The sequence below is a fragment of the Trichoplusia ni genome, chromosome 3 (assembly GCF_003590095.1).
Source record: "Trichoplusia ni isolate ovarian cell line Hi5 chromosome 3, tn1, whole genome shotgun sequence".
In the NCBI taxonomy this organism is placed as follows: domain Eukaryota; kingdom Metazoa; phylum Arthropoda; class Insecta; order Lepidoptera; family Noctuidae; genus Trichoplusia; species Trichoplusia ni.
In genome coordinates this window covers 10,726,045-10,742,753 of record NC_039480.1, presented here as the reverse complement: position 1 = coordinate 10,742,753, position 16,709 = coordinate 10,726,045, and the positions used below count along the sequence as shown (strand labels likewise).

Here is a 16,709-nt window from a genome sequence, read left to right as displayed (position 1 = left end):
CAAATATGATATTACGAGTGGGAGTCATATCTCCACTATTGAAGTCTTTTGCTGAAAATAGACACTCAATTCCATAATTATTATATTTTAAAACAGTATTATTGAGTATGCGGTCGCAAATCAATTGACTGCTGCTCAATGATACTTAGATTTAATATTATAGTGTTTATAAAGAGGATCAGTGCCTTTACCTGTTAAAATAAATGACTAATTATAAAGCAGCGACTGTCTAGTGATATAAAACTATTTATTAGTGATAATGAATATTTAAAATTATAACTATTACATTATTTTTGCAAAATACTATGTTGTTTCAATTATTTAATCTATCATCCTTACTAGTCTTTTTTTACAGCACCTATCTGAAATCGCTCCCCACTTAAGTACCAAAGGAAGTAGTAGAATCATAATATGGTACTATTTCACACTGCCCATAAACGACACTTCTCTTGTGTATTTGTTAATTAAATTACGAAAAGTGAACTTTACAACAATGCTACAATGCTATTAGCTACTTGCCTCTATGTATATCTCCCTAAATAATTTTACTTTAAGCACCGCCGGTCAATGTAAACTTTCTAAATCGCAATAAATTTCAATCCGTTCATTCTTAATTTATACTTGATATTATTAGAAATGCAAATCTCTGTCTGTCGCTTTCTCGCCAAAACTACTGAACGGATTGTGAAAAATTTAGTACTAAGTTAGTCAAGAGCCTCAGAAAGGTCATAGGCTAGGTTCAAGGGTTCAAAGGGCATGTGAATTATTTTTGAGGCTAGGAAATCAAATCATCATGTAATTGTGAAAAATAAGGTAAAGTGATTTATAAACTGCATGAATAAAATAAATATCGCTCTTTTTTTATCCATCCAACGTCTCAATAAACCATGTGTATAAGCCAGTAATTGAATTGCTTTTTTAATAGTTATTTTTCACCAACGAGGGTGAAAGTATGAAACCTTTAACTTCCTATTCAAAACTTTTATTTCTAATAACCATATTTATTTATTTATGCTGAACCTAAAAATTAAGTAATTAAGACAATTTAATTTATTAATTTTGTACTAAAATCGACTAATCGATTAACAACTTCACTTGGACGCCATTATGCATCAGCTACCTACAGAATACAGATAGGCTACAACACTAATCCACATAAATAAATCGTTGCTCACGCATGCATCACGCTTCTTCTGTGCTGTTGTGTTCGGTTGTGTTTACCTGCAGCAGATCTGCGTAACGGCCTGTGAACAGTGAAGTGCTTCTATAGTTATTATAGTAACGAAGTCTTTGTTCGCGTTGTAACTTTACCGTTCAAAATGCCTACGAGTGCGGTGTATCAACCCACAACAGTGACCTACGAACAACAGCCTACAGATCAACGATGGAACTGCCCCATCAGCTACTTCTCTCGACGCATGGCCAGCAGCTGGAACCGCACTGTTTGCACTAGAGTATCAATGTGTTTGGTGGGCAGCATCTTCTTTATAATCGGTAAGATTAAAATCAATTAGTGACTCCTGCGTAAAGAAGTAGTATTTTTATATACTTGTTGATGAACTAAACGTAAGCAATGTGAATCAGATTGCATAAAATAAAACAATTATTGCAATGTTCATATGTTCCAAAACATTTGTCACAATATTATAATGTTATGAATGCAACATTGAGAGTAAAATGTTTCATTGACTTTGTGCTATATTATCAATCTGTTATGATTTACTCATTCAAGATTTGATCATGAACTTTAAAAAGCAACACCTTTTTGTATATATTGGTCCAGTTAGAATCCAATAAAATATTATTTTATTCAGTTAATATTATGACAAAGCTGCTGACCTATAATTATTAAAATAAAATGATGGTTTATTTATCCAATCTCTAGTGTTCATGATCTTGTAAGGTAGAGCTTTTAGGTCGATTCAAAATACAAGATATTGAAGACAATGGCTACATTTTTTTGGTTTACAAGCTATGAAGAAAGTTAAAAAACAACTTTTTTTTGGGATGAAATTGATAAGATATTCTTTTTGCAAATGACTAATACTAAATGCCTCTTCTATGTTTACTTTCTACCTTTTAAAAATGTAGTATTATAGAGCCTAATTGGAAATGAAATACTAATTACTATATGTATAAATAATTTAATACCCCATAATGTCTATCTCATTCTATTAAGACATATCACAGGTTGACAACTTATAAGAAATTGTTTTATTCGTGTTTAACAGTTCCATTAGAGATTAAAAAATGATTTTAATGTAGATTTTCATTGCTTAGAGTTAGTCTAGAAACCTATATAATTATAGAATTTGTTACAATTGCTTTAGTTGATTGTCATGATATGTTGCATGACTCAAGATTGTCACACTTCATTTAATTAATAGACCATTTTGCCATACCATTTATTTAAATCATAAATTTAAAATCTATTATACCTAATATTTAAATGCAAAATATAGTAAAATCCTATTATTTCAAAAACAAAAAAGAACAAACATTTTTAGGGTGCCATAGATATGGCATGGACCTAAACAGGATGCTATTACGAGGACTTTGTTAGTCCACCAGTCAGTAGCATTTCATTCAATATGTTTGACAGAGAGTTGACACATTACTACTGCTTTTAAAACATCAAATACTGAAAAATATAAATATTTGATGTAGAGATACGTGACCTATGTAATATCTTAGCCGATTTTATAGATACCTAGTGGAATGCCTTCATGCATGAGTCTAACATACATGGCTAATTTTAATTTAAAGTTAAAAATTCTGTCCTAAACTTGACATTTATCTGTTGCATTGGGATTTGTTTCCATAATTATCTTAATTGAACACTCATACTCGGAGTATACTATATATTAGAAAACAATTTCGTATTTTATATTAAATATACTTAGGTAAACTGCTTTTCCTGATAATTCAAATTATTCTATAACATGAAGACACAGCTACAAACAATGATTTTTAATCACTCCATAATTGTACTCTATTCTAGGATTCACATAATTATCCACAAATTGTTCCATGGAAGAACAATTACTTAATCATCACATTACCAAATTATAATGTAATGTAATGTTTTCTATTGCTTGACATAATGTTGCTAGTGAATCATTCTATAATGTAATTTATTTAACCGACAGACAATGTATTATAAATACATTATCTTCGTAAATAATTACGACGAAAATTACTATTGTTTCTTTAGCACATCATAACTCATAGAAAATACGATGCCCTTCTCATTCCGTAGCTAGTTAATTGAGTACCATACGTAATATCGACTTCCTTTAGCCCGAGCGCGCTTAGATAGCTATAACTGTTTCTCTGTATGTAGTTTGTATTTCGTAGTTGGTACCCAATTATTATGTATTGTCACGTTCGCTATTACTCCAACAGCTTTTATTTCCTCTCTACTATTATGAGTGACAGACAATTTCCGTATATTATTACAGTTATTGTACTGCATTGTACGTAAACGGTACAATGAATTGTTACCTCGTAATACGTATATTTACAATGCTTTTTAAATTGCATTGTTTTGTTTATTACGTGGCTAGTTAATTTAATTTTGTTCGGTATCGGAGCTATAACGTTATCATCAAATATTTATTAATACACGCTGAATGGCATCATCAGTATTTTGAATTTTTATTTTTCCCGATAATGTTACTGGGAGATGCTTGCTAGACGGTAAACATGTATTTGTATTGTATATTCTTTTCCTCGAGCTTAGACAAACGATAAACTTTTTATGAGGCATGAAAGCTTACGTATAATTTACATTTTTACTTCTTGATTACCGCAAACTGCTATTGTGTGTCACGAGTGCTCACGACTAGTAGGTAGGATAGCCTTTACCGAAGTAAAGGATGACGTCATAGAGCTCTAGCTAGTTTTCTAGAATAACCTGACTTCTAAGCCAGTTTCTTTTTACTCGTAATTAGTTTTAGGTCAGCAATCTGTCTGGCACTTCTTATTTCTTTCGCGTTTCGTTTACCATTTTGCAAATATTATTTTTTTGCTGTCTGAATTATTTTTTTAATCGCATGTACAAAACAGTAGTCGCCTATATAGCTTTCCCAGGCTTCCCTCACTCGTCCTTACAAACAGGATGTCGTGTGAACAAGTTCAGGTGAACACGCCAGGAACCTGTTCGCCAGCCAAGTTAATCGCAGGTCATTTCTCAGTTTGGTCAGTTTTCTTGAAATGTTCAATCTTCCTATTGGCAATTTCAATAAAAGTAATCTACACTGTTATAGTATAAAATTCTATTCAAATATCTTATTATAGATTCTCAAACATATTCAAAAGGCAGTGCCAGTAACTATTGAAGAGTATCCCAACAGCTCAAACTCCTTGATAGATCGCGACACTGGGCTTGAAAGAGCTCTACGCGTTCCAAAATGTGATTGAACATCGTGTGAGGCAGAGTTTTTATAATTCTGGTGGCGCGTTCAGTAGCATCGATAAGCTGTCGTCGATTACGTACTCGTACACAATGAGCGGTGGTAGTCGTAAAAGGTATCGAATGTCCGGTGTGCGGCGCTTGCCGCTCGCGGTGACTCATCCGGTGGCTGCGTGCGCTGTGATCAGATCACGACCGACCATAGAAAGCGAAATCTTACAGACAGCACTTTGAATTATTTATTTTGTCTGCTCTCTCGGGGCAATGACTTCCGAATCAAACGATGACGATACATTTATTTATTTATGTAAGCTCGTTAAAAAAGAAACAAAAATACAAGTGCTTACAATTTACGATTGAGAATAGTGAAGTGGCGGTTGATTGTACAACGTGCAACAATTTACGTGTAAATCCTACATTATACCACTTCGAAATCATGCCAGTCATCCGAACTTTTTGCTAATATATCATCATTGTCATCATTAAATCAAACGCAATTTAAAATCAATTAACATTCTAATGTCAATATTAATCTACCGTCAATTCAAAAAAGCGTATACTACAAACAGTTCCGGCCCTCCGGGTCTAATAGAATCAGTTGTCTGAGCTGTTTAATGGAACAGGCATTGCGAACGAAGGTCGACAAACTCCACCGAGGCTTGAACGCCATGACGTTTCCGTAATAGGTGCTTTATTCACTTCCACTTTAGTCCTTGAGCACGCCACACCGAATATGGTCAATACATCCAAGTACATAGGTTACTACTTGCATGGAAGCTTTCGTTTAACTATAAAGTCAAAGATTCCGTGTCGTTGGCCTTCTCGAAAACGAAACGAATTTGACACTTTATAAAATGCTCTAGCTAGGTTGGTTTACCAATGGTTTATTATTTATATATTTCATTTAATGCAGGATTTCTTCTTTCGGATTCTTGAGCATCTGAAGACAAAAACGGATTTCTATCATTGCCATGTCTTTGATGTCTTCAGTAAATCTCACTTAACTTTTTAATATATAAAAGTACTGTGCACCGAGGCCTCAAAAGAAAGTGGTCGTTGCGTAAAGTATTCCAACAAAAAGTTTCAATATTGTCGAATAAAAAGGTTTGAGCAACGAGTGCTGCAACATTCGTAAGTTAAACCGAGGAAAGTTATTGCTTTCCTCGCCCGTGGGCGAACACGAGACTGATCGCCGTTGTTATACCTCGACATCGAAGATCTGGCAATAAAACTTTTTAATAGCCTCGTTTCAAGCTTTATTGTTAACAGGTAACAGGAGAGTAGACTACAGAGTAGAGGTGGCCATTTGTACTGCAGAATAAAAGTACTACTACATAAGATCTACCGTTGTACCTTTTAAATGATCCAAGTCTATAAGATGTTTATTTGAGTATTGATTAGAGCAGAAGTAGAATTTATGAAAAAATACAATTTTAGCTTAAGGGTTATTTATCGTGTCAAAATCGGATCAACCTCTTCCTAGTGTAGACAATATTTCCATAAAGAGTGTGTTAAAATAAATTATAGATAGTAAAAATTAATAACTAAAATTAAATCTTCTACCTTGGGTATAAGGTGATGACCTTTGAAATACGATATTCTGATTTTCTGAGGTAAAAACCTGCTTTTATTTCTATTCACGTGTATGAGTCATCCACTAGCCAATGACAAATTCTTAAAAAAAAGGCGTAATATAGTTAACAGTAAAACCAAATGCTAATAAAAATGTGTACACACCTCTATAAAGGATTGTTATAAACCGTTGCCATCCATCGTAAACTGGACTGTGTCAGTGGGTACATACCTAATGCAAATGGAATATGAAATAGCCTGTAAGTAGGTATAGATTAGTGATATTGTTCTAGTTCCACTCCTCCTTAGCGGGTGAAAGCCGTGTTCTAATGAATCACTAATGCGTTTGCTGCCCACTGCCTTAACCTACTGTTTCCGCTGCAGTGACCTGTTTTCGCAACTCCCGACGTCGACGTAAGAACGTCTCGATGGAAACTGGTTGTGTGCTGCTTCAAAGAACTATTTTCTACCAAATAAATGCTATGTTGCTTATATTGATCCGTATCATGACATAACTACGATGAGAATCTTCTAAGAACCCTGATAGCCGACAGAAGTCTTAAACTCTGTCTGCAGTAAATTAACATTTTGACAGATGTCCATACTACTCCAAAAAAATACAATTTAAACTAATAATGTTAAAAAAATACGAATTTTGACTTAGGCCCGATTTTTCAATCGTCAGATAACTTTTATTTGAGGAATAAATATGGCCGTTTGACATATTTTCTATACAAAAGCTGTCAAAACGTCAAACATAGTCGTCGAATAAAAGTTATCTGGTGATTGAAAAATCGGCCCTTAGTCGATTAAAAATGTTCCAGAATAGATTCGATATTCACTATTAATCGAATCAGTCCCTTTTAAGTTCTGTCGGCTATGTAAGGCCAACATGCAGATATTGGAAATAAATCGTGTGAAATTAACTCCAAGAAACGACATAACTTACTCTGAAATAATAGTCACACAAGCAAGCGAGGACGCAACCAAATGTCACCAAACACGTTCTTTGCATTTTTTTTACACGAAAATCACACGTTTCTTCGTGTATCTATTATGTAGAGGACCAACGTCTTCAGTCCATATATAGACATTTATTTAGATGCAATGTTTATCAACAAATTTACCGGCTGTCCACCGCCTCCGTTGCCCTTATTTATATGTTCCCATACAAATTCGAATGGATTGCCCATCTGTTTTACACCGTGGGCAGTCGGCCCACATTACTAATCTCCTAACTACTCCCACATAATTATTCAACAAGTCGGTCATAACATTTACAATAATAAAGTTAATTCTAATATTAAAATTTATTTTAATTAAGTGTAATATAACTATGTAATCTAATCTATTACGACATTCATATTATAATCGTATATAATTTAAATTATTATTAATCTTGGATTTGCATTTATTAATGTGAATGAACGTATTTTTACAAGTTTTGATATCTTCTATTTTAGTACGTCCGTAGTAGTTTTAAAAGTCACTCAGTGCTCAATTTGATTGGTCAATCCTGTATTCTGATAGCAATTGACAGCCGTTGCTAAAGCAATTGGCTCGCACCCACGATCTCCACATTATACCAAGTAGTAGTTAAAGAACGATTATTCTACGGAAGTGTTGAAGGTTCGCTCGCTAACTGCGTTTACCAGGCCGAGATAACCTTTGGTCAAGGTAGCTGACGTTTTCAGAAAACTGTAAAAGTAAATGTCATCGACCCAGTCTCGAGCAACAAAAAGATCCTTCGAAACGAAACATTTCTGAACCGCTTTAAAGTTGAATGAACACTTGTGGTCATACTTAAAATATGCTTTTGTGTCAATTATTGATAGGAGTTTAGGAGACGAGCCTTATAACCATTTAAGATAATGATTCCAATTACTATAATTACAGGAAACGTATTATTAACTAAGGAAATGAAACCTAATTGATTGTTAATATTTACGTTGTATTGCAAATTACGTGCGTAGACTTTGTGGCATACATTAGCATGTATCTACAACTTAGTCTGTCTTGTGTTTACCATTCTTTTAGTACTTTTCTTTTAATTAAAAATCGAGGATTAATACGACCCTCCCGAAATTGAGTTCTTGAGAAAAAACTCTTTCTCCCTGCTATCTAAGACTTTTATTAAATTAAATAATATATTATTAATTGCTGCTTCGCTTAACCTGGCTAGACTAAGTTATCTAGAGTGTAGCAACCTTGACCTACCGCGTGTTAATCATCTTTAATCTGATTCAGCTGACTCTAAGATTATCTTAGATATTACAATATTATATCATTAAAGATTAATTCTGCATCGTAAACGATCGTTATCTCTATTTAATTAACTATTCTGGTAATTAAAACAAGCATTTTTTTTTAATTTTAATAATGAATGTGGGGACAAATGACATGAGGACTGTTGGTTAACTAAAATTAGTATAATATAAGTATCAAAATGAAACTTCGTTATAAAAGAAAATAAATTATGCATGCATTGTTATTATAACAAGGCATTTGTGTCAATAACTTAATTAAAAAAACTATGCTGAACACTTGCAGTTTTTGCCTATTAACAATAACGTAAACATATAAAAACTCGTACGAACATCACATACTCGTTTGAAATATATTAATCTTGATATTTTTTTAGTTTACGACTAATTTCGATCATGCGTGACTATTGATACTTTACAAAGTATAGTCACGTTCCAAGATATTCATTAATTTACCTTGAAGTGAAAATAAATGCTTTACTAACATAAAAACTTTCCTCTCAATTTATTAGAACAAAACTAACTAAAATGGGGTGCAGTCTTCGTAGATTCCAATAAGTTATTACGTACGTTATGTACGAGATACGCGGCCTTTGCTTTCAATAAAAAGCTAGGAAATGGGGTGAAATCGAATAGTCAGATTCACAGGAAACTGAGTGTTAAAATCAAAGTTTAAGACAAGTCCCACACATCAGAAATAAGTGGTTCTTAATAGTTATGACATCATAAAACGCTGTAACTCTAGACTCATGTTAATGATATTGAGATACATTGCTCAAAACTAGTTGAGTTTGGAACTAGGTTCTGTCAGGTCTATGATTATATTGATACAAGTAAATGTTTCGCGTCCGGTGAACCATGTCGTCAAGGCAAGTCGGTTCTTTATGAAATATATTATAATATCATTATACTTTTAACACAGCTGAATTAAACACAATTTATTGGCATAATGTTTTATACATGATTCAATTATTTGACGTGGCTTAGTTATGTCATAAAGCCACCTGTTCCTTGTTATAATGTCTTAAGTTTAATTTGACTTCTAACTGTAGGTTATAAAAAACCGATGTAAAATTCAATGTATTATTAAAAGTGTGTTAAAAACCTGGTACTAATTGATATGAGTAAATGTTAGCTTAGGAAGAGCTTGTTTATTTCAGTTAAAACATATTCCACGTCCTACATTCATATTTATGTACATTTATTGTATTGAAAACAGTTATTTGCGTCGTTGATAAGATAAAAACTGATAGCAACAATATTAACAATAGAAAAAAAAGTTAATTAAAATATATTTCATAGGTATTTCTACGTATGCTAACATAAAGTCTTCTACTTAAAATATTAGCCATGTTTGGTCGTTGATGATATTCCTTTGATATGCGAACAAATCTTGTGTAATGTTGCAATTACATCTAGTTTTGTGGAATCGTGTTTCTCGTTTTGCGCAAGACTCATAGTATTACCGTGCTCAGGTGCAATTGCAGCCACGAGATGCGGTCGTAACTCGTATCATGTTCATACGTATGACTGTATTAGTTCTATAAAAGATAGTAGGTATGAATATGCATATACCGACTTCAACTCAAATTCATTTTGTCCCTTTTTTTGGACTGAAGTAGGAACGTGCCAAAGTGCCATTGAATGAATTACATAAACCCACTACATTGGACATCTGTAGTATGTAAATCGCAATAAAATCGGCCTTTACGTGACTAACTTAACGATTGTACGATTTACATACAAATGCTCGTTCATATAAGACATCTGTTAACCGATAAAACAATTAGCCACCGATCAAATAACGGGTTGCCTCTGGCCTCCAGTATTCTATGAATATAGACTACAGTGATTCATATTTTTGCATTGTTATATATCAGTACATTGACCTAAAGATCGATTCTCGTGGATACGGGAAACTGTATATCTTGTGTGTATCTCTAGATTAATAAAGAAAATCTCTACTTTTTGGTCTTAAAATAGCTTGGCGACTTATGAGTATTGTGCTTATGACGTACGTCAATTGTGAAGGGAGACCACCCACACAGATCATTAATGATCCTTTTGGAGGACAATGCCATCTCATCAAATCCAATCCTATTATATTCCATAAAACGAGTGCCTTACGATGATCTACACACACTACTAGAAATACTTCTAGGTGTGTTTCTCTAAAAACAATATATGATCTTAAACAACTTGTAGAAAACATAGTAAAACGGGGGTGAAAGATTTGCAAATATAATTATATGGAGATTCTCAAGCATGTAATATAATAAAATAATCATATTAAAGCAGTTTTAACGACAGGCAACGCGACGCCACAAAAAATAATCCTTTCCTCCATACATCCCTTGAAACTCCATTTATCTCGTTTTTCCGTTAATAAACATTGTGTGCGAACAACTGCTATTCTAGGTCCAACATTTTTTTTGCTTCACCCCTAAAATTACACAGCTTTATGCGTTACACACAAAATTATGTTTTTTCGGCGGCGCCACGGCCTAAACTTTAATATTCCATGCCGCTTTGTTATGTCTACCACAAGACACGCAAAGCTTAGTGAATAATATAGCGTTTGTTTTGGTATGAATATATGAACGAAATTCTACGTAACTTACTACAAATTCTGCTATGGAATTTTTAAAGTGCAAAATGGGCATTACCTCGAGCGTAGGTTTGTTTTAAAACATGTTAATCAATATTCCTTCCTTCTCTGTTCGAGAAGAGGCCTTTGCCCTGCGTAAGTGGTTTGGCCCAGTTACGGGCCGACATATATTATTCTATTGGAATAATATTCAATATCTCTTTTTCAACCAATTCTCGGTGTAATCGAAGCAGGTAGTAACCCAAGAACTGCGGTTTACTTTGTGGTTAATCTGAATTGGATTAAATACATTACTGATGAATGCATATATCAAAGTGTATTAAGTACGATATAAACTTGTTATTTTAAAACTGAATGGCTAATTATTGATCTCTTCGAAGAGATAATTAACGAGGATTCCCAAGATCGGCGCCGGATTAAGCCAGCGCGGAGACTGTTGCAAATTCGGCCAACGGCGCCCTTTGCTTTGCTCTAGGTTCTTAAATTGTCCTATTTAGCTTTGCTACCAACTTTTCTGTAATTCATTGTCTGCTGAAGTAAAGGCAATAAATTGGGCGGGCAGCGTTCAATTTAAAAAAAGTGGTACAACATTTTTATTACCGTCAGACAGGCGCTATTTGCGGGACTTATCATGCTACGCGGATAATTCGTAACATATTATGTAATAACTTAATTTGATAAATGATTTGAGAACATCTCATGGCTAAATGTTTTTTTCTTTATTTTCAGGTACGGTGCTGGTAATTGTGGGCGCAGTCAGATTCGGAAATACGCCTAATCCAGACACACAACGCATTGAGAATGGTTTAGGCGAACTCGTCGCAGGCAGCGTGTTGCTAACCATAGGAATGCTTTTGGGCCGTAAGTATAATGTTTTTTTATTTAATTCTATACTTATCAGAATTGGTTTTTACGAGTAAGTCAGAAATCTTATTAAGGGACTTTTCTGCTATGGTCCTCCTCTTGACTTGCTATTTCACATAATGCCAACGAGGGGAAAGTACAGTAATGCATTCCCGTAAATACCTGTTGTTGACTTAATATGCCATTCTCTGTTAATTTTTGGGTAGTCAGACGTCTTTTTGTTATGCCACGGGAAAAGAAACCTATACATTCTTATTTGTCCTGAAAAATCGAAGTTATTTTTGTGTCTTAATTTTAATATCCACTAGCCCTGTCCTTGTGTTTTTTATTTACAAATGCCGTAATAGCCAGTGAGCTATCGACATCCGCCGTAAGTCGCAATATCCACAAAGCTGCCATGCCTGACCTGACCTTTACCGTTTACCGTAGAACAGATAAGATCCATTAAAAGATGGTCAAGTCGATTACATCGACTATGTATATTGTATGTGCTAAACTCGCCTTTATGAAGTCTTCTTTCAATGTCTGTAGGGAACTACAGATTGATCAGGGATTTTAAAATATGACTTTATTTTTGGAGCTGTAAATATCGGCATGTAAATATTATTTATCTTTGTTATTTAACTGTCAATCTATTGTTTCTGATACCGCGAAAGGAACATTCATATTAAGCACACAAAACGACTAAATAGATTAATGTGAAAATGGCAATTTACATAATAACGATAAGTTTCCGTAGACGCTCAAACTAAGCATTGTGTTGCTAAAGTGAGATCCTTTTTGTGTTGTGTGACACTGATGAACCTAGAATATTTTTCACAACACTCGCTTCAATGAATATCTTACAAAGAGGTTTTCCTTTGTCTGAATATTTAATGTCTTATCACACATTTTAGTCACTTTAAATAAGCATGAGCTGGTATAATTCTCAAGTGCCTGTATTATTGATGTAAAACTTCAACTGTTTAAACCTGGTTATTCAGCGAAATAACTCACTATTTGTTTTGTCGGGTGGGTTTCTAATTTCTATATTTACGTTAAAAATACATGAAAGTCAAAGATAACTAACTCGTTTGTCTCAGTGCTAGGCATTTCGTCTTGGGCATCTCGGTGGAGCAACGGCAAGGAAGCGCCGGCGAGCGGTGCGGCCGCACTCACCGCGCTCAACCCCTCGACCGACCCGCTGGTGGCCGCGCAATACGCGCCCGTGCGCGACGCCCCGCCTGCTCCCGACGACGAGATGCGCAACCTCATGGACAATAAGGATTGGTAAGCTATACCTTGGCTCCTTAAGAAAACAGCTTAGGCCAAGGTTATCCAACCCCAGTACCGCGGGCAACTATGTGACACCAAGGCTTTTGAATTTGCTCACTATTGGACAACCTGGCCAAGATAGGGAGAGATTGTATGTTGTAACTTAGAAAACATGAATTTCGCAGTGTAGAGTAGGACTTCTTAGAACAGGCGACAAGTAAAGGTATTTGGTGGCAGACATAAACGTAGGCACGTAATTAAGCACAGGACTAATATAGTCAGGATTGATTAAGATTTAAAACTATGTTTTCTTAACCGCGAAATGTAGTAGCATTTTCATTAAACAATCAAGTGTTGTGCAACTCTTGAAAGTACTTCATCCTATGGTGAACACACAGTACACAAAGCATTGAGTGAGTCATCCCTTCACTGCTCGCTGTTGGGGTCGCGATGCTAATGCAACAATAATGGCCACTATTGAAACAACGACACCGAACTTCTTTTGTCTGTATTTCGCGTTAAATCAGTATCCTTTGTATTTTAAAATTGTGACTCATTACGGGTCATTTACATTTTTCATCTAAATCACTTCTAAGCAGTAACAATGGGTTGAAATCTCGTCTGGGGTTCTGCTACATTTTCCTACAGAACATTATAAATGTTTACTAAAATAATATCAGCGCCTCACGTGTCTATTGTTACCGGTACGCGTTGACGGTACGATGTTAAAGTTCGCGCCATTGTCTCCGCTTGTTTACCTCACGATTCCTAGGCCGAGTCTGTGATCACACCAACAATGCTTGTACCTAGTATCTAGAACATACTAACTTATGCGTATCCAAACGATAAGTAGAACTTTCCGCTTGATTGTTATCTAACATGGTATATATTTTCAGTCTCAGCAGTGCAGAGGAAAGCGATAAGATGCTGGATGGCAGGCCGTCAGTTGCGTAAATACGATTTTTTTTCATGAAACGAGATTGTTCGTACGAGCTTAGGCTAGTCCTAATGTCCCCCTACTTATGTAATGATCGGTGTTAGAGATACAATACAAAATACGTAGCTAAGCATAAGTAACATAGAATTTATTTTTATGATATTTCATCGCATTTTAAGGCTTGTAACCATAAATACAGTAATGTATCTTCAACGCCGCTCCACTTAATTTGTGTCTCGTGTCCGTATGTTAAGGTTGCATTTTGGTACAAAGTAAACAAGTACTTTACAATAAAACACTTGCGCGAATAGTACTTATCTGTTATTCGCAAATAATGTGTGTTTGTTTTTGTGATATCTCTGTTTTATAATTATGGTGCACTGAACTTCGACACTTAGACATATTTTTTACATTTGAAAATATTGTCAGAAACCCATGACAAGAATTATTATATTTTCAAGTAATTGAAGTATTATCTTCATTCTATTACTGTGAGTGTGTTTGTCCAAACATTTACTTGTAATGTTTGATAGTTTTCATATGACCCCTGTGCAACTAACACGAATACGACTAATCACATAGAGTAACAGCCATGACCACAAGAGCTGCATCAAGACAAGCATTACAAGTAAATACTATTAGCAATAGTTATATACAATGTATGTGAATATTAACCCTTATTTATATAATCTTTTGAATACTTAAGATATGTTTAAAGTATTTTTTAAAGTGTTCATTATAAACTCACATTATCATTATGCATTTATCGACATTAAACAATAATTTAGTTCAATCTCGAGACAAGTTTATTCGTATAAAGGTGTGTGACACTGGTTTGCAATATTGTATGACTTTGGTAAAAGTTGACCTAACTGTTACGACTAATTAGTAAAAGACAAGCGGCCAAATTATTGTCCAGGTTATAATGTAGTGTAATATGGAATATGTATTTGTAACATTTAAGATATCTTAATCTCATTCGACTTAGTCTCAAGTATTAAAACATTCGAAATAAATTTTAAATTTAATAAATTCCTTATACATAGTGTAACTTCAAAAAGACACTTAGTTTTATGCTAATTTGTAGTAATTGGATCGAAATGTTTTTGTTGCATGGAGCTCTTTTAGGATAAATAGTTACGACACTTGCTAAGTACCATTTGTTTTTTAAGGTAGGCAACTATTTATGAAATTCGTTTTTCAGTTTTTTGGTATAATAATTACATTTTGTAATATCTTTATGTACTTAACTTGCTTTAATGAAAGATGAACGATAATGGCCGCTTACGATTGAGTTTTATAATGTTAAGGTGCCAGATCTATGCTATATTAATTTAAGTCTAAATATATCTTATCCGCAAGACACTTATCTGTGTTTACCGCAAGTTTGTGTAAAATTCTACTTTTTCGATTCCAATTTCAATTGCAGTCTATGAATCTCTTTTTTTAGGAACATTAGAACTTACGAACCTTAAAGTTATTCGAAGTTAGTTTTCTAATGTAATATGAATTGATTTCAAGTCCTGCCACGATTAAATTAATTAGATTCACTATGTAACATGCAATTTATTTGACTAACATGTTTTCTTCCATGACATGTTTACATAATATTAAATGCGTAGGAAAATAGTTGCACAATACAATATCCATGGCGTAAAACGATTCACTTTTATTTTTTCAGTGTGTTTTAAAGCGTACTAGAGCGTACGTTGATTTTCTTTAGTACTTTTTTGTTTTGATTAGTAAATATCTGTGCAAGATGTCTAGTGCATGGGTAAGTGGTAAGCAATGTCTTGATTGGTAGTAATCATGTGTCACTCTCAACGAGCTGGTCGTAGGCCAGAAAATCGTTTAGTTCGTATTGTACACTGACTCCGTACCACCACATAACTACTATAATATCATCACAGGCCAATCCGCCATAGTTTATTTTTTTAACCGTCCTTTTTAGATATAAGCGTGTGGGCCATCCTGAGATAGGTTTAAGATTATCCTAGAATGCATTGTCGGAAAGGACGAAATGCATAGCATTTAATTTGTCTTTCTTTTACAAAATATATTAATTTATTTTGAGCTCTCTCTCTAATTGAGAAAAAAAAATCAATAACATTGCAATGTATAACTTCACATTTTCGCTATATTTATGTATAAAATGTATTGAAGTTAGTATGTTAAGTACTTAGTATTAAGACTAATTTTGTCGTCTTTCACTATCTATTTTCCAAGTTTATTTTGATACAACTGCAAGTAAAGTTAATCCAAATTGAAATATATCGCAAATGGATAGTGAAAGACACCCCACCTATTTATTTGGTTTGCTATTATTTACATTCATGTTTCAGAGATTCTTTAATTATATTGGTGATTTGATGTATTTTGTTACTTATATTTTGGACATGATTTTATTTACCGGTATTGTTTTTTTTTAATTAAAAGGTGCAAATAGTATATTATTTACCCAGATGGTATAGGTTATTCCTGTTTATAGAGGATTTTAATTAGCGCTCTGCTCCTAGTATTCAGTAAATTAATCATTTAAATGTTTTATAATTTAAATATCAATTGATATAAGATTTAGCTTGCGCAGGCGTTAATTTGCAGAGGTTTTCGTACTTATATCATATTTTATATTTTTAATGATGTTCTTTTCAATGTCAAATGTTTGATTGAATGATGCAGATAATAAAGTTATAATTGAAAATGGTTGTTTAATTGTGACATACTTGTATGTACTTAGCTGCAATCGTTATAGGAACACAAATTAATACATAAATGAGCCGACATACTTCATTCACT

The 16,709-nt window shown here is 33.8% G+C and overlaps 1 protein-coding gene across 1 annotated transcript; it reads left to right on the top strand.

The window, feature by feature from the left end:
• Nucleotides 1–1,109: 1,109 nt before the first annotated feature.
• On the top strand, nt 1,110–16,686 carry LOC113491891. The gene is made up of 4 exons (XM_026869092.1): nt 1,110–1,494; nt 11,588–11,719; nt 12,805–12,991; nt 13,873–16,686. The coding sequence occupies exons 1-4, from the start codon at nt 1,320–1,322 to the stop codon at nt 13,928–13,930; spliced, it is 552 nt and encodes a 183-aa protein (XP_026724893.1). The 5' UTR covers nt 1,110–1,319; the 3' UTR covers nt 13,931–16,686.
• The last annotated feature ends 23 nt before the right edge of the window (nt 16,687–16,709 follow it).

What these genes read in the sequence shown, in the direction of transcription:
- LOC113491891 (XM_026869092.1), top strand. Translation starts at nt 1,320, where the DNA reads ATGCCTACGAGTGCGGTGTATCAACCCACAACAGTGACCTACGAACAA. An exon ending in CAGCATCTTCTTTATAATCG is followed by an intron (nt 1,495 to 11,587) that starts GTAAGATTAAAA and finishes CTTTATTTTCAG; the next exon opens with GTACGGTGCTGGTAATTGTG. An exon ending in CATAGGAATGCTTTTGGGCC is followed by an intron (nt 11,720 to 12,804) that starts GTAAGTATAATG and finishes CGTTTGTCTCAG; the next exon opens with TGCTAGGCATTTCGTCTTGG.